The sequence below is a fragment of the Pteropus medius genome, unplaced genomic scaffold, assembly GCF_902729225.1.
Source record: "Pteropus medius unplaced genomic scaffold, Ma_sr-lr_union100, whole genome shotgun sequence".
Classification (NCBI taxonomy): Eukaryota; Metazoa; Chordata; class Mammalia; order Chiroptera; family Pteropodidae; genus Pteropus; species Pteropus medius.
Window position 1 is genome coordinate 191,819 of NW_024346503.1, and position 24,692 is coordinate 216,510.

General features: G+C 43.7%; 1 protein-coding gene across 5 annotated transcripts in view; it reads left to right on the forward strand.

Annotated features, from left to right (window-relative positions):
• PRICKLE2 (prickle planar cell polarity protein 2) overlaps positions 1 to 24,692 on the forward strand; it is a 150,502-nt gene that overhangs the window by 95,967 nt on the left and 29,843 nt on the right. For 4 of the 5 annotated variants that reach the window (XM_039875753.1, XM_039875754.1, XM_039875755.1 and 1 more), the window contains 5 exons: positions 1,483 to 1,596; positions 4,486 to 4,623; positions 7,436 to 7,639; positions 10,333 to 10,519; positions 15,600 to 16,472. In XM_039875753.1, the coding sequence (XP_039731687.1) occupies positions 1,483 to 1,596; positions 4,486 to 4,623; positions 7,436 to 7,639; positions 10,333 to 10,519; positions 15,600 to 16,472 (1,516 nt within the window). The remainder of the gene's footprint in view (positions 1 to 1,482; positions 1,597 to 4,485; positions 4,624 to 7,435; positions 7,640 to 10,332; positions 10,520 to 15,599; positions 16,473 to 24,692) is intronic. The other variant, XM_039875757.1, reaches the window with a different exon arrangement.

Below are 24,692 nucleotides of genomic sequence, written 5' to 3' on the forward strand. Positions count from 1 at the left end.
GAATGGTGTACCAGCCTCTGATGGGCTAATCGCCAACTTCTAATCTCAAACTAACTCATGATCTGGGCTTTTACTCCTTCTTAGGGAGAGTGCTGGTAGCTTGTGGGCGGCCCTCAAAACCTGGAGCTGTTCCTTCCCATCCTGGGAGGTGGCTCCCTGCCAGGTGCCTCTGGGGAGTAGCTGCAGAAGCCCTGCCCTCCGAAAGCCAGCTAGTCTAGGACAAGAAGTCTGTTTATGGTTGCCGTTGGGATTTGATTAAGAGGTTGATAATGCACATGATGGTGAATGGTTACGATTATTTGTTACAAAAATAAAGATGGCTTTCACATTTTTTAAAAGCCTTGTCATTGCAAAGCCTTTTCTCCATTCTCTTCTAACACTTACGACTTCGTTTCTGATCAAAGTAGACAGAGCTTTCATAACTCTTCACCCCAGCATTCCCGAAACATGTGTGCATATCCAGGGCTCCCTAAACTCAAGGGAATTAGACCAAGTTTGTGGAGTGTAACAAACATGATGAATTTAAAGCCCCATATCTTCTCTGTTTTGTTGAATGAATGACTTATTTCACAATAGCTGGTTATGATGCTGCTAAGAGATAGTCAGAAATTGTTTTCCATGATGTCATCTGAGCGTGTGTGTGTGTGTGTGTGTGTGTCCTATATAATAGTGTGTGTGTCCTTCTGTTTTGGTCAGTTTTTTCTTTCCTTAGTTTTGCAGTTAGATGGTAGAACGTTGTTTTCTCAGGCAAAATTAGATGTTTGATGCTTTCTGAAGTCATTGTTAGGGTTAAAATAGCCTTAAAAAGTACAAGAATCTTACTGTGTACCTGAAACTAATATGAAATAATTTTTTTTAAAGGTACAGGAACCTGTCTTAACAGTCGTAAATAGGAGTATTCTAGAATGTGCAGAAATACTCTTATTAATGACAATTTTTGATTACACACTCAGATCTAGTGACTTTTTCTGACAGATGTGAGCTGCTGCCTGTCCTTACAAAGGGCTCAAAAGCTGAAGGGCTTTTAATGTAGGTGGAGGCTGAGGGACCCAGAAGTTTGCTGAGTGCCAAAAACTGGCTTTGACTCCAGTGCCGCCAAGGCAGGCACTGGCATATCCCTTTGGCTCAGGAGGAATGTTACATGCTGGAGACCAACAGAGAAAATGGTAAAGTCAGCTCTCAGGGGAGCCTGTGGAGAAAGCCCTACCCTCCGGGTTCACCAACGTGTTTGCTGGTTTCTTTTTTTCTAGGAAAGGCTGCTGGCTTTATTCTTCCCTTGCTCAGAGAGGGGAAGCTCCCCCGAGAGAGTGGTGATTTGTGTGACTCTTTAAGGATGAATTTCTCTGGTTGCAGTGAGAAACTCATGCCGTTGAGTCTCATGAAGGGCGGGGACGGTGGGAAGTAGATTGTGTCCTGCCGTGGGAATCTTCTTCCCAGAAAGTGAGAATGGGCAAGTTATCCGTGTGCTTTTTCATCTCTTAGGTTCACCAGTACTACAGCTGTCTCCCAGAAGAGAAAGTTCCTTATGTCAACAGTCCTGGAGAGAAACTGAGAATCAAGCAGCTATTACACCAACTGCCGCCACATGACAACGAGGTAAGGGGGCTGGAGGGACTTTATGAAGACTTTTCTTAGAACCTTCTGTGAATTGTTACCTTTTTCACAGTTAGAAAGAATGCATTGATCAATGAGATCTCCAAAGAAAAACCCTGGCATTTATTTTAGGTTTTAGCTTCCTTAATTAGAGCCAAAAGAAACTGTCGGACACCCTCTGGAGAGTGTTACCGAAAAGCAGAATCTCGTTATAGACTGGATTTGCCTCGGTGCCTGGCACTACTAGTTATTTGGGGGTAACCAGGGAGCACTAAAATTTAAATGCTCGGGTTCAGGTTTTCTTAGCTGAAGAAGAATGTGCAATGCTGGTTTCCCAAGTACGTTAAATGATTGAGATTCCTTGGGCCAGTTCAAACCCCGCAGAAACTTTGTGATCCTCTTAAATTTCCAGCATCCTTTCATATTAAGCGAGTGTTCACGTTTTCCACATTACACTGAAGTAGAAGTTATTTGTCCAGATTTGCTTCTCTGAACATCTGTGATTTTGTCATTTAAAGTCCAACTTGCTAAGATCATTCTTCATACCTTCGAAAGTCTGGCTTGCAGGCTTCCCTTTTTTCTGAACCCAGACACTGTACGCAGGCATTTCTTTGAAGATAAATTGATCACGAAGGGAAATTTCTAAATGCGCTTTTAAAAGATCATCATGCTTGAGGGGTTTAGATTTGTAAACCAGAAATTAATTTTTAAATATCTGATTTTTTTTAAATGGTAATCCCGTAGAACTGAATTGTCCACATAACTCTACATTTTAAACAAAAACATAATTTAAAATCAAAAGGAGATGTAACCCCTTTAGAGAGTGAGACACCAGCTTTCTACCAACTGTCCCTACCCACAGCTGGATCCCAGGGGAAATGAGTGAGTGCTATTTTAGTCTTTACCTTCCCACATTTGAATTAAAAAAGAATAAATCGAGAGCCTCAAAAATAAACTTGAATAAGTAGAGCAAAAGCTTAAACACTAAAGCAACTCCTAGAAAGAAAGCCACTGATTCCCTTTCCTATTGTTTATTTCAGACTTCATAAAAAATATATAAATAGCTTTCTCTTTAAAGCCAAGAGCAAGCATTGTAACCTGATGCCCAGTTAACTAATTTGGAAGTGAAAATGCGGGTTTTTACAAGCAGGAGGGGTGTGCCTTTCTTTAAAAGCGTGTCCATAAAATGTCAGTGCTGTAACCATATATTCTGGGCCGTTCAGATCACTGCAGTTCTCTCTCTGGGACATCGACATGAAGACTTTTTCTTTTTTGTTGTTGTTGTTAACTCTTTTTACTTGATAGAGAGAAGTGATATGCTCTTCTCTACTTTTACTGGTTTATTCTATTTATGGTTAACTGTGGTTTCATGAAAAGAGACCTTTCGAATTCCTTCTTCCATTTGGTGAGAATTCCTTACATATGACCCAGCGGGTAGATTTCACCCATTTGACATGACCTTTTTGAGGACAAAGGGTGATTCTAAAGTCAATATTTGATCATTCTTTTTTACACCCAGATTAAGACAATTTCAATACCTACAGCTGCACTGGTTTTCAAATTAGAATGCGCCAGTCTAGTTCAAAGTTTTCCCTGTAACCATCTGGATGAGAAATCATCTGAGCAATTCAGTTAATCTTTCTGATGCTCAAATTACTCAACAGTAAAACAGAGGTGGGATTAGGACCATGTTTCCCAAAGCGTGATAGATACAGGACTTTGGGTGGTACGAAGACATGGCAGTAAATAAAACCAAACCATGTCATGAGGGAGTCACTCCTTTTTAAATTGTGTTTCATTCCACGTGATTGAATGGGTGAATAATTAAGGGGGGAGTTTCAGTTTGGTGCTAGCAGGTATTTCATACCTCTTCAAATTCCTACTAGTCTCCACTTTTTAAGCTGTAGCATTAAAAATCTCCATTTTAGGATCTCCTACAAACAAAAATAGCCAGCTAGAATCTAACAATGTGGTTTTTTTCTCAGTCTGTTTAGTTTTATGGTCACATTCTGTTTTTTGCAGGTAATACTGATTTTCCATTTATAATCACAATATACTTTCTTTTTAAGTAAATATATTCAGGTTTCAAAAAGTGAGTCAGTTTTAAAATAGTATTAAGTAAATAATAGTTCAAGACTATGGCGAAATCCCCAGCGTATGCGTACATCAGGGGAGAGAATGGGAAATACTGGATTTGAATGTCTTTAATATTCCTCCTTAATTCTGTTCCTGTGTTTAACAAGAAGGAAGATATCTTATGCAAGTCGATTCATTAAACAAAGCCCAACAGGCAGCTCTTTAGCTCCTGCACACGGATAAGTGTGCAAAGGCTCCTGTGAAGCAACACAGATACCTTTGACCAACTCTTCAGTCTCAGGCCCTTGGTTCCCTATTTTCTCAAAATAAGATGGGAAAAGAGAAGCTGTGAGCTCTTTGATAATTGTTCTGGCCCTCTGGCCTGGAGACATCCATTGATGCCAAGGACTACTTACATGGACACATGGACATGAAAGTATCAGGACCTCAACTCAATTTGAAGATCCAATCAATTTGAAGGGAGAAAGTCCCAGGTCGTGTCCAGCACCAAAGCTATCCCAGATGATTTGGATTTTAGTGTGGTGAGCAAAGTGGGGCAGTAAGGATGAGGAACAGTTACGGACTTTTATCCTGCCTAAGATGTGGGATCCAGAGTTTAGAGCCTTTAGTAAGCTTTTTTGGCCATCAGCAGTTGTAGATAGACTTATTTTAAATGGCCCCAAGCTGAGTGGTGTCAAAGCACAGGCCTGTGAAACCAAATGAGAGCTTGTTTAAAGAGAAAACTCTGAGGCTTGAGCTTTGGGAATCCTAAGAGCAAGAGGGTCCTCTTCCATGTCATTCTCTGTGTCTCTTCAGGTTCGATATTGCAATTCCCTGGATGAGGAAGAGAAGAGGGAGCTAAAGCTCTTCAGCAACCAGAGGAAGCGTGAAAACTTGGGCCGAGGGAATGTCAGGCCCTTCCCAGTCACCATGACTGGAGCGATTTGTGAACAGGTGAGCGTGGATTCTGAGGAGCGAAGAGGGATCCGTTCACTCATTTATTCATTCCACACTTGTTCATTGAGTGTCTACTTTGTGCCAGGCACTGTTCTGGGCCTGGGGATACAGCAGTGGACAAAAATTTTAAAAGCTTGATCTTGCCCTTGTAAGGAATTATATTCTAGGAGGGAAAGTCTGACAATAACCTAAATAAGATAGAAAAACTACATCAGGGAAGGGATTAGGAAGTACTGGGAGTGTGGGAGGTTGCAGTTTTCATAAAGTGGCCTGGAAAGCTCCACTTAGAAGGTGGCTTCTGAGCAAAGAAGAGCAAGATGTGAGAGAATGAATCATGCACATTTGGGGGGTGGGGAGGAAGCAGCAGGAGCAGCCAGTTCAAAGGCCCTGAGGCAGGAGCATTTCTATTATGTTCCAGGAACAGTAAGCTGACCAGCGTGGCAGGGCAGAGGGAGTGAAGGCAGAGAATTAGCAGAGGGCCAGATCCTGGAAAGTTATGGAAGCCATTGAAAGGATTGGAGCAGAAGAATGGCAAAATGGAGTTTGCCTGGACCAAAACTCAGCCTCTTTCCTAGGATTTTCCCAGGACCAGTGCCATTTAAAGGGGTGGTAAAAGATTGCCTCCTTGGTTTGAGGATTCTTTAGCTAAGTTCATGAAGCCCCCTGCATTCTCCTTAGGACCTCAATGAATTGAAGAGTCTGGATTTGTTTTTTCTCTTACTCTCCTATAGAGTGCTCAGGACATGGTGGAGGAGCCTTTCAAAGAAAGCAGGGTGGGAATCCAGCCTGCCCGGGTTCACCCCGACCCTCATCTCAGCTGCCCAAATCTTTCTGGTGCCGATTATCATTTTCCGCACTTCTCTTAACCCTGCTGCTTTTTGTACAGCCCCATTAAATCCTTAAGCTCTAAAGGGACCCATTCAGGTGCTGAAGATATGTGAGCTAGATCAATGAAAGGAAATTGAGATAATACCTGAAGGAAGTGGATGCCATCTGGGGGTATGTTTTTGAGATTTCAGAGAGAGAAAGTGAGAAGATTCAGGTGGATGGCATGGAGACGCAACTTAAGAGGGGAGCCAAAGGACCAGAGATTTGACAGTGGGGTCTTCATCCTTGAGACCCTCCTCGAGTTGCAAGTGGCTTGAAGTTAAGATGCGAGATTCGGTTTGCTCAATTCAGGAGCTCTGCTACTATCATATTGTTCTGGAACCAGCCCGGCTAGGCTCAGCTAAGGAAAAAGGAAGTTTGAGCATCCCTTAGGCAGATGTCAAAAGTAGTATAGGACAATGACAAGAGCATGGAGGCAGAAGGAGATAAGTTTGACTCATGTTTTTCCCAGATGGCCTTGACCATGTTACTTTTCCTCAGTTTCGTCATCCGCAAAACAGGGATAACAGATGCCTATGTCATAGAATTATGGTGAGATGTAAATGGGATTCTTTATTGTCAAAGTGTTTAAATGAAAAGGCCATGACACTGAGGTGGCTCTTATGCCTTGGTAGCCTACATAAACAAACCAAAACCTAAGCCAAAGTTAATGTTAAAGAAGCCGAGAAAATCAAACTTAAGGACAACCAGTCGCAAACAGCCAACTAGACTTTCCCAAATAAGGCAGCCACTTACACGATAGCCAGCCAGACAATTTCCTTGCTTTGCTTCCCCTTCTTCTCTACAAGAACCTCTCCCTAGATCCAGTCAGTAGAGCACCCCTAACCACCTTCGGTTTGGTGCTGCCCAGTTTGAATCAGTATTTGCTCAAATAAACGCAAAAATTTTATTGCGCCTCAATTTATCTTTTAACAGTATGCATAGCCCATTTCTACTAACATTATAAAAGGCAGGGGTATTACTTTTTGTGACATAACATCTTTCTTTTGTCTGGTCACTCACATAAATGAGCTTCCAGACAGTGTTCCACGAGATCTTTACTTCATGTCCTATGAATCATTGCAACCACATGTCCATGGTATGGAAGTAGCTTTTCTATTCTTTAGACAGTGTCCCCAGAATGCAGCCTCTCCTGTGGGACCATAAGTACTAGACTCTCAGGCTGTGAACCTCATGGCCAGCACCATGGTTAGCAGAGAGCCTTTCCGTGAACCTACTGCCTCACACTCTGTTCCTCCCTCAAAGACCCTCAGACCATATTCGCTTTATCCCAACCCCCACCGTAAACATAGGTTCCCAAGGATTCCACCTGTTCCTTTCTGGATAAGGGAAAGAACTTTGGGACATGAGTGGGAAGATAAGGGAGGGAGAAGGAAGCCCTTTCTACACTCTGGTCTTAGAAGTGGTGCCTTTTCAATCAAGACTATGTAAAAAAGATGTTAGAGGAAGCAAGCTAAAAGCATGCCTGAAAGGCTTTTAGAAAAATAGTGAAAGGCAGGCATATTTTTATGAACCCACTCCCCTTACCATCTTACGGGCCCCTCTTCCCACCTCCCAACCCCTACAGTCTACTCTTTCTGGTGTTAAACTTGGCTTTGCCTCTGGATGGAGTTTGGAAGATCTAAAAGATAATGAGAACTTTGCTCTGTGTAAGTTTGACTCTGCCTATAAGAGTTTTTCTTTCATTCCCACTTCTGTGGCTCTTCATATTCTCAGTTACTTTACCTTCAACTTTCTCGTAGGCCCTAGGAAAGGAAAGTGGGAGGAGGATATGTATGTAAAAGCAGGTAGCACAGAGACTAGTTGAAAAATAAGTGCTCAATAACCAACTATTGGTGGTAGTGGTGGTCATTTATCACTTACGCATGGCACTGAGATATGGGAGCTGGGGTTCGTACTGACATTTCTGTTTGCCTCACAGTGCGGAGGCCAGATAAATGGTGGGGACATCGCTGTGTTTGCATCGCGTGCTGGCCACGGTGTTTGCTGGCACCCACCCTGCTTCATATGCACTGTCTGCAATGAGCTCCTGGTGGATTTGATCTACTTTTACCAAGATGGGAAGATATACTGTGGCAGGCATCACGCCGAGTGCCTGAAGCCACGCTGTGCAGCCTGTGACGAGGTCAGTTCATACTCAATGTGGCTTGCAGCCTACCCATCACCCCTCTGTTGCACCATAACCACCACATGGTCCTGTGGCTTCTTGCACAGCAGAAAACCATAGGCCACTCCACCTTTTTATATTAACCCTTTCAGAAAGAAGCCTTACCCATCCCCTGTTGTTAGCATGTCCGGGATTGTGACCCACTTACTGAATATGACCATCCCGTGGACATCCAGGTGGAAAGGCAGTTAGTTTCTATAGTTGAAAAGATTCCCTGGCTCTAGGTAAGTTCATAACACTTAAAAAAAAAAAAAAGACATTGTACAGCCTTAAATTTTAGCCCAAATCCCAGGGAGTAATCACTGGTAACGATGGGTCACTTATATCTTTAAAAGTTTCATTTCCTGTGCTTCAATGAGACAGATTGGTTTGAGAAGAGAAGAAAACAGGTAGGATTATTTAATTTTCCCACAATTTGCATAAGTTCTGATGAGGATTCGGGAGGCAAATGGACATTCCACCTGGATACTTCTGCCCCATGCTCTTAAGAGGAACTTGAATCTGTTACCCTGGGCGAGAAAGACAAGAACACCAGGCCTATGCCTGGTGCTTTTTCCCACCAGAAGTACTCCCAGGTGTAACCTGTGAGCTGGAAGAATAGAAAACCTAGTTTAGCTTTAAGATTTGGAATTTATATCTCAATTAAATTTTTTTTAAGTTTGGAGCAGAAAGGAGAATTTTCTAAAGCTGACCACTTTTATGGGAATCATTTGAGGGAGGTCTTAGACAGGGGTTTCCTTCTATACAGAGTGAATTTTTGGTTCTGTCTGACCCTATAAACAGCAAGGTGGGACTGTCTAAACAACATTCTCCTTCTTTAGCCAGAGTTCACTGTTACATGGGCATTTCTTCCTTATAAACTGCCTATAAGAGATTTACTCTTCTAGGAGGAAGTTGATCAGCCTTAACTAATTTAGGTTCTTGGATTCTAATGCTAATGGTGATGTTCCAGAGAGACCCTCTAGATAGGTAGTCCAACTCTGTAATTCTAGGCAGCCACTTTACCTACCTGCCTCAGTTTCCATACTGGAAATTAGTGCTCATAATACAACATTAGTTATCTAATGGCAGACAGAATATGAATATTCATATACAAGTTTTTGTGTGAACATATATTTTCAGTTTTCTTGAGTGTATACCTAGGAGTGGAACCGCAAGATCATATGGAAATTCTAAGTTTAACTTTTTGAAGGCATCTAAACTTTCCTCCAGAACAGCTAAACTATTTGACAGTCCTACTAGCAGTGAATGAGGATTTTAATTTCTCCACATTCTTGACACTTATTGTCTGTCTTTTTCATCATAGTCATCTTACTGGGTGTAAAGTGATATCACATTGTGGTTTTGATTTGCATATCCCTAATGGCTATTAGTGTTGAGCATCTCTTTATGTGTTTATTGGCTATTTGTATATCTTCTTTTTTGGAGAAATGTCTGTTCAAATCCTTGGCCCATTTTTTCAGTTGGGTGATTTTTTCTTTTCATCCTGGAATTGAAAATGTTGTTTATGTATTCTGGTACTAGCTCCTTATCAGATACACGATTCGCGAGTATTTTCTCCCACTCTGGTTGTGTTTTTACTTTCTTAATGATGACCTTTGAAGCACATAAGTTTTTAACTTGAATGAAGTCCAATTTATTTTTTTTCTTTAATTGCTTATGCTTTTAATGTCACACCTAAGAAACCCCATTGCCTAATTCAAGGTCGTGAAAATTTATGCCTGTGTTTTCTTCTAAGCATTTTATAGTCTTTTGGCAATTTAGGTCTTTGATCCCCTTTTAGTTAACGTTAGTGTGTGGTGTGAGAGAGCGGTTCACGTTCATTCTTTTACGTGTGGTTATCCAGTTGTCCCAGCCCCATTTGTTCAAGAGACATTTCTTTCCCCATGTATTGTCTTTGACCCCTTCATTGATAATCAATTGGCCATAAATGTTTGGGTTTGTTTCTGGACTTTCAATTCTATTCTGTTGCTCTCTGTCTATCCTTATACCAGTACCACACTGGCTTGATAGCTGTAGTTTGTAGTAAGCTTTTAAATCTGTGCTTTGAAATTTTAAAAATCTTGTGTTAGAGGTCAAAATGCAAATGCTTCTGAGGGCTAGCAGATATTGCAAATGAAGGTGAGTAGTGAAGAGGATAACAAGCCTGGAGAACTCACCACTCATCTAAAAGCAGCAGCCTCCCTTCTCAGCTCTAGCTTACTGCTGCCTAGCATGAATGTATACTGAGGATAGCCAAATCTTATATAGTCAAAAGACAAACCAGGATTCCAGGTGTTTATATGACATTTTCCATTTAAAAAATATGTGTAGGCCAAAGAAAAGAGATATATATGTTCAAAATGCCCATGAGCTGTTAGTTTTTTGTCTTTATATTCTTCAAGGTGGAACGTTCTTTCTTTTATTAAAATGTGTTTAAATTAATCACTGGCCAGGCTAAAAACCATGTTTAATTATACTTTAGGCAAATCTAAATGTGGGAGCTGATTTAGATACTGAATAAATATACATATATAGATTTTTGTTTAATAATTTATGGGCAGGCTCTGTTTTCTCACCCTTCTAATTCGAGGCCCCCATAGCTTTCTCCTTTAAAGTGCATCCTCATGGCTAAGTCTTAATCACTGACCGTTTGGCTTCTCTATCTCCAGATCATCTTTGCAGATGAATGCACCGAAGCTGAGGGGCGGCACTGGCACATGAAACACTTTTGCTGCTTCGAATGCGAAACAGTGCTAGGCGGCCAGCGCTACATCATGAAGGAGGGAAGGCCCTATTGTTGCCACTGCTTCGAGTCCTTGTATGCAGAATATTGTGACACCTGTGCCCAACACATAGGTGAGGCAACGCTTGGTGCTCATCTCAGTCCTGCTGTGACTGGGTCTCCATTATGTATGGTGTAGTTAGAGTTCCTTTAGTTGCAAGTGATAGAAATCCAACTCATACTAGCTTAAGTGAAAAAGGGAGTATCTTGGCTCACATTACTAGAAAGGTCAAGGATATGCAGGCTTCAGGTAGAGATAGATCAAGGGTTCAAACGAAGCCTATTTTTTTCCCCTCTGTCTCAGCTCTGTTTGCCTTCTGTTGGCATCATTCGGAAGCAAGCTACCTTCATATGGTGACCACGATAACTCAGTTATACATAGTTTTAGCACTTGTATTCTGTAAAGGTATGGGGCTGTGTTTCTTTCAGTATCCAAGTCAGGTCATCCAAGTAAGAATCTCATCGGCCCTAGATTAGTCATATGTTCTGCCCTGAAAATAAGAGAATAGGGGATTCCTAGATTCCTATTAGTCTGCCTGATTCATAGGCCGACCCCCAAGGTGGGGCTATATAATGTATAGCCCCTCTACCAAGGGGATGGGGAGAGGTTTCCGAAGTAAAACATGAGGGGAAATATAAACTGATATCTTTCTGCCTCTTTGGAAAGCTTGAGGGTCAGCAGAGGGAAGAAGCAAAGCAATTCTCTTAATTGGAAAGAATAGTCAAGAAAACCAAATGGTTTCTGGCATGCATGTCTTAAAAAAAAAAAAGTCAGCAAAAACTGATTCAGCCAAAAATATAACAAGAGAACCTAAAATAGCTTATAAGCTATAAACTCCTCAAATAAACAGCAGATCTGAGATGATGAAAATCATTTTCCCTTTGCAAATACTAATCAATTTGTTCAGCCTTCAATGCTATTCCAGATCATGCTGCATCTCCGGCTTCTTCATTCAACTTGCCTGTTCTGGCACCTTGAGAATGAGCCGCCCTTTAAAAACAAAAACCAAAAAAAAGTTGGCAGTTGATGTATGTCTGTGAGACCAGCAGCCTGATTTTCCTGTGGCTTGCGCAATTCCAAGAAATCTACTCAGAAGCTGCCAACTTCCTACCTAGAGTGGGGAGATGCGAAGATAGTCTGGGAGCCCATATCACCCCACTCAAAAGATTTTATCGAAAACAGAAAAGTGGCTTTGTCTTCCTGGTTAATCAGAAGTGATGTAGTCAAATGAAAAATTTGCTAGTAATTTAGAGGTTTTTGTGTGTTGATAAAAATCACAGCTTTGTGGACAAGGCACCTACTATGAGCTCAGTGGTCCTTTGTTGTTGGGTGGTCCATCCCATAGACTCAAGCCTGCTTCTGTGAGACCTTTCTTGACTGGAGTCCCTGCCAGGCCCAGCGTTATTGCTATGCCAACTTTTGTCCAGCAGCATTCCCCTCTGAGGGCTTGAGTGATGCACAATTCTCTTTCCCCAAACTCTAAAAACCTAACTGTCTCGCATCATGATGCCTCAACCAAGAATCTAACAGCTTTCATTTCTCAAAAGGTCAAAAGTGTCAAACAGATAAACATCCCTTTATGGTAAGAGTTAGGAAATAGAGAGCTTGATTTGGACAGGTGGCTCGGCATTTGAGAAAGGGCAGAGGGTGGGACGTTGTCAGAGAAGATGATGCAACTTTCCTGCCCAGCATTGCTCACTGTGGATTCTAGGTCTGCAAGTAGGTACTTGCTCAGATGAGAGGGACTGAGTGTACAGAAAACGTACAGCAATGCTACCCCCTTCTCAATAGTTTCTTCTATCTCTTTCCATTGAGGCTTCAAAGCCTCTCCAGAAACTGCCACCTAGACTTTTCACTCAGGGGCATAGAAGAGAGAAAATCTGTCTATCGCCACAGCATGTATACCTCAGAAGGCCCCTCTGTTTCCTTCTCTGTCTCGCTTCTTCTAGCTATTTGAGCCGTCGATTGGCATTCCCTATCAAAACCATACAAAAGCATTAATGCGTTACCAAAGAAGACCTCTGTGGCCTGCAATATTATCACTACTGCAGTTAAATGCTGTCCCTGATCTTTTTTTTCCCTAAATCTACTTTTCTACAGAAAAGTAGATTTAGGGAAATCTACTGCTGCAACGGCAAAAGTGTATGCTCTGTGTATCATGCATACCACAGTCTCTGAGTGCTTTTCTCTGACTGTATTATATAAATATTCCATATTTATATAGCTGCTCAGAACAGACCCCGAATCAGGCTGCCGTTGCTAGGGCAACAGTACTTTTCCCTGCACACAGCAAACAGTCCTATAAACAAATGGAGGCTGTAGCAGCAGTAGACATACACACCCTCAGAGAAGTGCTTAAAGGGCTTAGAAAGGGAATAAAAAAAGAGCGCTTGGATGTGGACCTGCAGAGCCTTTTTCCAGATGTTTAGAGTTCAGGAGCAGTTCAGAACACCATCTGACATCGCTGATGTTTATCAGGGACCACGTTCTGATGCCTGCTGGGCCGCTTTGTGACGTGCTTTCCCCACCACTTTCCCCACAGCAGCCCAGCCTTCTATGAGGCCCCCATCCCCAGAGCTAGGCCCCTGCTGCTATGTATGAGCATGTTTCCTTGCAGAAGCATGGAGAAGCAGCTGGTGGAGGACAGGCCATAGGAGCTGGACTTCCTGTGTACCTCTGACAGGGAGTGGGAAGGCTGCAGCTGCTGAGGATGCTGTGCTGAGTAAGATCTCGCAGTTAGGACCGAGGGTAGCTGAGACATCAGCAAGAGTTCCCTAGATGACAGGGGAATGGCGGGGAGAGGAGGAAAGACTAAGCCAGCCTCAAAATTCTCTCCTATCCTGCATCAGAGAAAAGAGGGAGACAGGCATTAAGACCTAATACAAATATAAGAAGGAGAGTAGTCAGAATAGTTAGCAGGCACAGGTCTAAGCATTCTCTGTATATTAACTCAGATAATCCACACAACGACCCTATGAAGTAAGTACTGTTATCCCTATTTTATTGTGGAAGAGACCGAGAAAAAGAGGAATGAAGCCACTTGCCTAGGGTCACACAGCCAGACAGCAGCAGAACCAAGATTTGAACCCAAGGTGATGGACTGCGTCATCTTTACAACCTGCTGGAATGGCATGGGGCTGGGATTTGAACCCACGTTCCCCTGAGTCTTGAAGCCTCACTCTTAATTGCTGGGGAGTTATGTCTCCCTGTGCTGCCTGCCCCTGCTTCCTCCCAGGAGCCCGAGGAAGAAGTGTGGATGGAGCCACAGCTCTGGGTCAGCGGTCTCTAGCCCCACTCCAGCAGGTTCTCACTTCTTCTGGGAATGCGGTGCTGCAAGGGAGATGATTCAGTGTCCCTCTTGCCTTGGGGGTGGCCCTTGTGGCTGCTTCTGTCCCTCTAAAAATTCCCTGTTAGTCCCTTGGGAAGAGCTAATTATAGAAGAATTTGCCCTATGCTTCTCTCTCCCTGGGCTCCAGGGACATAAAGGTAAGCAGGGGTGAGCACAAGGAGGGCCGGGAGAGGCTGCTCTGCCATTTGCCTTTTGCTCTTGCCCTTCTCTTTTTCTCTCAGTTTTTTTGTTCACCAACTCTCTACACAACTCTCTCGAAGTTATTCCTAGAAAGTCCAGGCTCAGGCTTCTCAGCCACTGAAGGTGAAGGTTCACATTCGTCTTACCTTTTTGGACATCAGACATCAGGCGTCTTGCAAAAGTCCCCTTTCATCCCACAGTAATTTCTGGGACTGAGTCTCAGCAGGCTCTTCCCACAGGATGGGGCCCCAAGAAATTCTGGCTTCTATTATGTCAGTTTAGCAACTGCTGTCGAAGAGAACCTCCCTGTGTCACTATCTAAGCAACAATCCCAGGTGACTCTCCCATTGGCCTAGTGCAGGTCATGTGCCAATCACTGGTCTGGGAGTTTTGGGTTTTTTATGGGCCAGTGCAGGGTCCAGGTGTGGCTTTAGTCCTGCCCAAAGCTCATGGCTCAAGGGTGGCAAAGAGATGGTGCCCCAATGAGAGATTAAGTCCTAGAACTAGAACGGGGCAGAAGAGATGCTGAGAAGCAAGAACAGCTCAGGCTGTGGGAGGCCCCTGTACGCAGGTATAACAAGATTATGTAAACCAGGCACAGCCCCAGCGTGGGGAGGAAATATGTTTCTTCCTTTCCTGATGAAGTTAAACAAAGGGTATGGATGCTTATGGAGGGGCGATATAGTTGACAAACCGCATCCAACTTTTTCCTCACCTAGAACAGATTTTTCCTTACCAAGAGCTGAAATTTACTTTGCTTTCTTTTCCACTGCGCTGCTACAGTGATTACCTTTTGGAATGTCATACAGTGGTGATAGGATTCGATTCATCCATCCAGTCAAAATATGAAGAGCCCCTATGAGGCACCAAGCAGTGTTCCTGGAGATACCAAAGAAACTCAGTGACCCTGTCCTCACAGAGCTTCGCTTTTAGTGGGAGAGAGAACTAATAAATAGATGCACATAGGTAGTGGTTTGATGTCAAATGGTATTAATGCTATGAAGAAAAATACGGCAGGCATAGGCAGAGAACGATAGAGGTAGTAGATTGGACAGGAAGATTTCTGCAAGTAGTTGGCATTTAAGCAGACCCCTAAGTTGTGTGAAAGAGACAGTACCCATGTCCTGGTGAAGAGCAAGACTTCCTGGGTACAGATCTCATCTACGATTCCTAGCTGTTTTACATTAGGCAAGTTGTTTAACCTCTCATGCCTCTGTATTCTCATCTGAAAAAGGAAATAATATTAGAAACCTACCTCATGCAGTTGAGGGATTAAATAAGTTTACATATATGCAAAGCATTTAAAGAAGTGCTTTATTATACATTAGCGTCATCGCAGTTTATCTGTAGGAATGTGTCCCAGGCAGAAGGATTCATGGACAGGCTGTTTAGTTTCTCTGTACTCAGAGCAAATAAGTTAAGAAGGATCTGACTGGTAGAACAAGGGGGCTCTCGTAGTAGGGCATGAATGTCATTTACACCGGGGTCTGATCATCGACTTAATGACATTTTATTCTGGTGCTACCTCTGGAACCCTGAGCCACGCCAGGGTACTGTATGTTTCGCATTGTATTGAATACTCTGAGCAGCTCTTCAGCCTCTTCCATGTCCTTTCTTTCCTCAGGGATTGACCAAGGCCAAATGACCTATGATGGCCAACACTGGCACGCCACTGAAACCTGTTTCTGCTGCGCTCACTGCAAGAAATCCCTCCTTGGACGGCCGTTCCTCCCAAAACAGGGCCAGATATTCTGCTCACGGGCCTGCAGTGCTGGGGAAGACCCCAATGGCTCTGACTCCTCCGACTCAGCCTTCCAGAACGCCAGGGCCAAGGAGTCCCGGCGCAGCGCCAAAATCGGCAAGAACAAGGGCAAGACGGAGGAGCCCATGCTGAACCAGCACAGCCAGCTGCAGGTTAGTTCCAGCAGACTGTCGGCCGAAGTGGACCCCCTATCACTGCAGATGGACCTGCTCAGCCTGTCCAGCCAGACACCCAGCCTCAACCGGGACCCCGTGTGGAGGAGCCGGGACGAGCCCTACCATTACGGGAACAAGATGGAGCAGAGCCAGTCCCAGAGTCCCTTGCAGCTGCTCAGCCAGTGCAACATCAGAACTTCCTACGGTCCAGGAGGGCAGGGGGCTGGGGCACAGCCAGACATGTGGGCTAAGCACTTCAGCAACCCCAAAAGGAGCTCGTCGTTGGCCATTAAGGGGCACGGTGGCAGCTTCATCAAGGAATGCCGAGAGGACTACTACCCGGGAAGGCTGAGATCCCAGGAGAGCTACAGCGATATGTCTAGTCAGAGCTTTAGTGAAACCCGAGGCAGCATCCAAGTCCCCAAATATGAGGAGGAGGAAGAGGAGGAAGGGGGCCTGTCCACTCAGCAGTGTCGGACCCGTCACCCGATCAGCTCCCTGAAATACACTGAGGACATGACGCCCACGGAGCAGACCCCTCGGGGCTCCATGGAATCACTGGCCCTGTCTAATGCAACAGGTAGGTTCTGTTCACCTGGCAAACAGAGAGCAGGAGATGATCTCTGGATGACCAGATGCCAGTCCTCAGGATTTTAGTGTTCCTGCCATGTGCCCTCCTCCAGCAGGTCGCTGGGGAAGGTAAACACAGGTTTCAGGTGTCTTCTGTCTTTGATCGGATTCCCTATAAGCAGAACCTGAGGCAGAGGTTGATGCCTGTGATATGTTGAGGGGGCGCTTTCAGGGAGGGGGAGTGAGAGAACCAGGGTGGTGGGGCAGGGGGAGGAGCCAAGTGAAGAATGATGTTTGGACCCAAGTCCAGCTCCAGCCTGACCCCACAGGGGACTCTGGAGGATGTTGCACCATGCAGATGATTCCCTCTTTTGATAAAGGGGCTGACATTTTGTGTCACCATGTCAGTCATCGGCTGTGGGTCACTAGAGTGCAACTTGAGAGGAGGTTCTGGATGTGGGTGAAGCAAGGCAACTCCTGTCGACCAAAGGTAACATTCAGGAGAAAGGGCAGCTGTGAGCTGAAGGCAGTACTTACAAAATCTGGAGCTGCCTGGGACACCAGAGCATCCACAACAGCTTCCAAGGCTATTCTGAGCCCAGTATCTCACTAGGGAGATGGTTTTAATGTGCAGATAAAGACAAAAGAAACGTGGATAGAGAAGAAGGCTAGCAGGCTGAAAAAGGCTGAAGTGGAGAGAGAGGGAGAGGGAGAATCCCATGGCTGCCCTTGCCAATCAAATTGTCCAGCTGGTTTGTGTGTATGTGGAGACTGATGATGTTCTCTAAGATGGCACTACTCAAAGTGTAGTCTGAGGATCAGGGCTGGCCACAGTCCTCAGCGAGATAAGTATTGAAATGATAATGTTTAGAAACTTTTTAGAGCAATTTGAAATTGCTGCAATAGCCAAGTGCATGTTCATTGGGCTCATTTTTTGGTCCAGTACAGACCAGTGAGGATGCTGTAGGATGCATGAGTGAGTTGTATGTAGCATTTGCTGTGTATCAGTCATGTGCAGGAAGGCCACATATCAATCCACAATGGATTGAAAAGAAAAAAACTGATCCTTCACCATGGATAGCTTGAGAAGTACTGCTCTAAGATACACTAAATGTATCTGCCACTTACGGGGGTCCAGCCCCCACATCTACCCCATACAGCAGGGATCCCAGAGTCAAATGTATCTGGGTAGAGACCGTGATAAACTGGTGCATGCCAGTCCCATCTGGAGGGGACAGCCACTTCTCAGTGTCAGCTGCTTGTTGCCACGTGCAGGGGTTTTATTTATTCAATTAACAGTTATATAGTTCTTACCATGTGCTAAACATTGTTCTAAGCCCTTTATAAATATTAACTCACTTAATTAAATTCCCACAACCCTAAGAAAGAGATAGACTATTAAAATTCTCATTTCAGAGTTGAAGAAACTGAGGCTCAGAGAGGCTGAAGGACTTGACCCAGGTTTTAAAAGGTGGAGCAGGGATTCAAACCTGTGCATATGACCTCAGAGCAATGCTCTAAATCACTCCAGACTATCCAATCTGATATGAGTCCCATGCTGTCAAATCTTCCACTTGTTTCAGACAAGTTAAAAATGTGGGTTTTTTTAAGTGTGAAATCTATTTAAACTCTCTGCTAACAAGCACAACATGTCTCTGAGTTGCAGGATGTCTATACAGTGTGTTAACTTTTATCCCCCTCAAATACTTTCACATCTGTGTTCTCATGTGTCCAAGAGGACAAATGGCAGATATCTTTACCCCCATGTTTCAGATTTAAAAAATGAGGCCTTGGTGACTAAGCACCTTGCCTAATGTCATAGAAGTGAGCAATTAGTGCAGAGTGATGACTGCCTGGCTTCCAGCCCAGTTTGTGCTATTCTCAAAAGATTTATGTGCTATAATTATTTAAGAGGCCAGAAGAGAAATAAGTATTTCAGCCTCTGAAGCATTTACTCGAAGCTAGACCACCTGCATTAGACTCTTTGGCTACTTGATTAAAATAGGGACTCCAGGGCCTCCCCCAGACTCCCTGCATCAGACCCTATCGAGGTGGCTCTCAGGAACGTGCATTTTAACTAGCTCCCTGCTGATACTAATACAAGCATTGTCTGAGGACAGTTGTTCCTGGGTTTTGTCTGTTCTGATTGTATTGCCCTCACGTTATGACTTATGAGGAAATATGGGGGTCGGGAAATGTTGGAAAGGCCACATGGGTGCATCTGAAGAACATACAGTCTGATCCTAAGGAAGAGGCAGGGAATTTAGCCCCATGATTTTCTATGGCTCCTTGGGCAAAACAACTAATGCCCTTCTGTCTCTGAGATTTTTGAAAGCAGCCCTGAACCACGTCCGATAGAGCAAAGAAAAATTCCTCAGAGCAGCACTGTCCAATATGGTAGCCACAGCCACATGTGAATGTTGAAATTTGAATAAATAAAAACTAAATGAAATTAAATTTTCAGTTCATCAGCTACACTAGCTACATTTTAAGTGCTCAGCAGCAATGGGTTGAATCTTAAATTTTATTTTAATCTAAATTTCAATAGCCATGTGTAGCTAGCAGCTATCTTGTTGGACAGCACAGACAACAAATGTGAGTTGTTAGGATGGGCACAATTTTAATCCCATCGTTAGTGCCTTTGGAAGTTCTCACAGGAACGCTGGCTTTTCAGACTCTTGATTTATTAATGGTTTGGAGTACCAGTTCTGGAGTCACTCCCTGGGTTCAACTCCAGTCTTCATCATGTAGGAACTGTGTGATCTTGAGCAAGTCACTTAAATTCTGTATGGCTCCATTTCCTCATCCTTGGAATTTAGTGAATAATAGTACGTCCTTTGTAGGGTTTTTGTGAAAACTAAATGATAATGCATTTAAACCCAGTATAGTTCTTGACTCATATGACCCTCTATAATGATTACCTGATATTTATTATTATTTGTCTTTCATTCCAAACATGCTGCAACATGCATGATTTTGGCCTCTAGGAATGTTTTAGCTACTGACATCTCCCAGCATCCACCAGCAGTGCAGGTTTGCATTTATTTTTAGGTTTGAAAATACTCCCCTGGGCTCCTCTTTTTCCTAACCAGCATGAGAACGTGAGAAACAGGAAACTGAAGAAATCTATTTTGTGCTTCTATGTTTCCATGGATCTGTCAGACACAATAGTGTGGAAGAAAGATCATAGCTAATAGTCGAAGCAGCACTTCATCATTTGTCACTAGAACAGACCCTAGATAGCCTTTCGTATCCTAGGCTGCACATAGCATACATCAAGACATGGTGTTGACTAGACTTGGGAAGTTGGTCTTTTTTACTGCCGACTATCACTGTCGCATGTGAATTTTGCCAGAAAACTCAATAATCTTTTGAGAAGGCAGCATTCTGAACTGACTGTGAATCTTTAAATCCTAGAATCCCAGTCTCTGAGTAACAGGTATGTGTCACAAAATGCTTAGTCAAAACACTTTGATCCTTCGGTGAAAGCTCAATTTCAGAATAATGATTTTTTTTTTTTCTTCCATGGTCAGTCAGTTGTCTTATTAAATAAGTCTGTAGTGTTTAATCTGGCATGAAGCATGATCTTTTTGTGGACAGCATTTCTCCTTAGAACAGATCTTGAAAAACAGATCGCCCTAGTGGTTTGCCAGCCTTAGATCTGGGCTGTGGCATGTCCCCATTTGTTTAGAACTGGGAGTGTCCCCTCCATCCCTTCTTGGAAAACACAGTCCATCCATTATGCTCACAGAGAGTGAGTCAGGCAGGCACAGTCACCACTTATACCACCACCGTGTGGAGCTTTACAGAAGCTCTTTAACCTGCCATTCCCTAAATGCAACTCTAAAGCACTTGCAGCCTGGGTGATCATAGTATTAGAAATAGTAATAACAACAACTAATATTATTGGGTGTTTATAATGTACGTGGTATAATTCTAAACATTGTACATGAACTAACAACATCCTTACAAAGTAGATAAAGTTGTTATTCCCATTTTATAGGTGACATAAGTGAGACACAGGCCACACAGCTTGGACGTGGAGGAGCAGAATTCAAACGTTAAGGGCACAGGCTCTAGCTTTAGAGCCTGTGCCCTTAACCACTACATACCATGGCAGATGTGGACAATGATGATGATAATAACTAATAATAATCATAATAGACCACTGACTATGACCTGACATGCTAATGACTTCATGTATAACATTGTTTTAAACCCTCACAACAACCCCGTAAGATAAGTTTGATTATTATACCCATTTTACAGATTAGTACACTAAAGTTCATAGAAGTTGTGACCTCCCCACGATCACCACTGATGGCCAGGACCTGAATCAGGGTGTGGTAGACTGCAAAGCCCTTGCTCATAACCTCTCTGGCATACATCCCCACAGGAAGGGTGGTGATCATAATCAGTAGATTTGCACCATGACTCTATGTGAAGGGACAAGAACTCCTTTTCCTGTTGCAGACTGTTGATGTGTCTGTGTGTCTCTGGCAGGGCTAGAAGGAAGCTTGAGAGCACAGTGTCAAATGAGAGCTGAGTGCAAGAGGCGAAGGTGGTGGTCTAAAATGATATGCCCAAGTCAGAGGTAGGAAAGACAAAGGAGACAAGTACAGCTTGTCCAGGGTTTGGCTCCCAGGCAAGAGGCACTGATGGAGAAAAGGGAAGACTAAGGCTGTATTGCAAGTTGGAGTCAGGGTCCAAGTCACACACTGGGGCCAGGTGTAGGGCAGAGTTGGAATTGGGACCTGTTAGCTGCAAGCAGAAGCCACACCAAAGGACAACCGGAGACTGTGAGCTGGTCCCTAGAGAAGGGGCCTGGTGTGGAATAATGAGGCTGGGAATAGGGCTGTTTCTCAAGGATCAGCAGGATTCTGTGAGGAGTGGTTGGGTCAAATAGAGCTAGCACCTATAAGAAGGGAATACAGATGTGGATTGGAGTGAGGTAAAGGGAAAGATGGTTTCTGTTCATTTGTTCATTCATTCATTCAGCTAGCAAATGTGACTTGAGTGCTTACCCAGTGAGTTACAGCAGAATGAATAAGAGTGTGGCTGCAGACCAGTCTGCCAGATTTAGAAGTTGGCTTTGTAGTTTAATACCTGTGTAACCTTGGGCAACTGGCATATCTATTCTGTGCCTCAGTGTCCTCATCTTTGAAGTGGAATGACAACAGTGCCTAGTAGGGAACCGAATGAGTTAATTCCTATAAAGAATTTATGACAGTGCCTAATACCCGCTAAGTGCTCCATTAATATTAGCTGTTATTCCTATTAGCAGGTGCCATGGCCTATGCAAGGTACTGGGGATGCAGTTCTGAGCCATATTGTACATGAACCTTGCCCTTCTGTCCCTCACAATCTAGTGAAGTTTAATAGATCATAACAGTCTTATTGTACAATATAAAATTGCATCTGTGGTCAATGTAGGGTAGGAGAGCATACAAAGAGGGATATGGCCAAGTCAGGGAGGTCAGACAGCACCCTGGGAAAGTGGTGCTTCAGGGATAAGTGGAGGAGCATTCCAGGTAGCAAGAACAGCATGTGCAAAAGGTCCTAGGTAGGAATGTATGGCAAGTATGAAGACTTGAAAGTAGGCCCCATGGCTGGGCAGAGCACTGGGAGCAATAAGCTGAGAAAGAAGGTAAGGTTTAGATGGTACAGAAGCGTTTACAATAGCCTCAAGCCTTGGGCCTTTCCACTAAAGACAATGGAAAGCTCTTGAAGTTTCAGGCCAAGAAGGAAGGGAAAGCGCTATGATCAGATTTGCGTTTTGAAAAGATGGCTCCGGCTGCAGAGCAATCAGTTTGAAAGAAGGCAGGTGCTGACGCAGGGAGACCATTAGGCAGTCCAAGACTGCAGCCCGGGGAAGAGGTGAAGATGGCAGCACCCAAGGTTTAAACAGAGTGAAGACTGAAATAAAAGGATGACGCTGACTTAGGAGAGGAAATTGGCAGAAGTTTACAGTTCCCCTGGGTAACGAGGATAGATTCGAAAACCTAGGAATGGATAAACGTTTGCCTACCCTGTGATTTTTAACACAGGCCAGCTGAAAGTGCATGTGTCAATGACCTGGATATGCACACACAACAGGGACAGAAGTCTGAAAGGGCCTCCTGCCAGCTTTGATCAGTGTTGCATTGTTCTGGCACGTCCACACCTTTAACACGCTTCACCTACTCGCCTTGACAAGGGAACCTTGGTGGTGCAACAGCGAGACATATTGATTGCTGGGGGGTAATGGGATTTTTCAGTGTTGCTGGCAAACTGGAAGAGAATGAGAAATCAGCAGTGTAGGGGTCTGAAACAACTGGAACAGCTCGCTTTACCAAGAATGTCTGAAATGTTGTTTAATCCGTATAATTCAAAATATTTCTATATTTAATTTGGGGCAGGAACTTTTCTCCTGTTCCTCTGCATAACTTGGATATCCATTCTCTAACCCATGTTATTTCAATTCTTGGGTAAAACCACCTAACCAGCCGGTGCCAGTGCTTGAATGGCCACACCTCGTAAGTGCTCGTATATTGCACCACCCAGATCTTTTTGTTCATTCTCTCCACTGCGGAAGATGTGTGGCCTAATCTGGTTTTATAGATTTGAGGACATTGAATTCACCTTGAGCCCTGTCAGTTGGCCCCCAGGACAACCTGGTATCTACTTGGGAAATGCATAGGGATTGTTTTTATTCACTGGAATTACAGAATTCTTGTTTGCAAGTGTCAGAATCCAAACTCGAACTGGTATAAACAAACAAGATGTTTTTTTAAATCAAGTAACTACAAAGCTCATAGATTGTTAGTTCCAGCCATAGCTGGACACAAGTGTCATCAGGACTCAGCTTCTTTCCCTCTCTTAGTTCTAGTTTCCTCCATACTAGCTTCATTGTCAGGCAGGCTCTTCCCAGGGGCAGCAGAGATTGCTATCAGCAGCTCCAGGGTGACATTCCTTAGCATCAGATGAAGGGGAAAGGGAACTGCTCTTTCTTAAAAGTCCTAGAATTAAGTTGCATTTGCCTGACTTGAGTCACTTAATAATTGTGAAACGGGTAACTCCTGTGTCCAGGGTGGATGATTGCTCAGACTGGCCAGGCCTGAGTCACATGCTTAACCCCAGGCAGTGTGGGGTTAAGGCCAAAGAAATTTTAAGGATTGAGAATGGAAATGGTAGACTTCTTACAGAGAAATCAAGATAGTGTCTTTGAAGAAAGAATTGTGTTGCAAAGAGGTAAAAACCATAGGCATCTACTACTGAACCGTAGGTATTCTACCCATCTGAGGCCGACTCGCCTCATATGGTTCCTTCTTCTAGAAGCCTCATCATTTGAACTTCACATCAAATGTCCATTACGTGTGTTAGCCATGGTTTTCTGGAGTCAAAGCTCTGGTCTTGAGGGCACATTCCTGTGGTGATTTTCAATGTGGGGGTTTCAGGCCAACAAGAAAATATTTTGGAGGGGCAGGTTGGATGGATTCGAACCCTCTCACTCAATGCTGAGGATGTGATTCAGGAATACCTCTGACTAGTCTCGTGGGCATTTCATGGTTCTGAACCAGGCTTACATGATGGTTACAAAAGCTAGGATCAAAAGCCAGGATCAAGAGAAAACCAGCTGAATGAAAGTCATGAGAGAAGCTGTTCATTCCTCAACTTACAGATATGTGGGGAAGCAGAGGACATTCTCAGAGCCAGGTGGGAGAGACGGGAATGGTGAACAGACAGGACAGCCGAACTCATAGTGGCTGATGCACTCCTGCTACGTGTCATGGCCTTGCTAACGTTTTCTGGGTCCAGAGAAATTTTCTCCATGTCCTGGTTTTTAATAACCATTCAGGAGGCTTATTTATAACCTCCTTGGGCGTGAGCAGTCATCTGTGCCCAGAGTAAGTAACCATGGTTGCTGACGGGAGAAAAAAGATTGCTGATTTTATTCATTTTATTACTGAAAAGGCAACACTGGAATAATTGGTCCAGGGTGGAGGCCAGCAGGTGACGAGCTCTTCAGACTGAGAGACGATTTTAAAGAGTGGATTTTTAAAGAATATTTGTACGTTTCTCTTAGAACCTTTGAATTTGGGGATCTTACAAAAGGAAATGAGATAGGTCTTAACTAACTGAAAATGACTTTGAAACTCAGGTTTTTATGATTTTTTTTTCCAGTACAGGCAGTTAGGCTAATGTAGAAGAGAAAAATTAAGAAAAAAAAAGGAGGGAAAAAATTTAAACT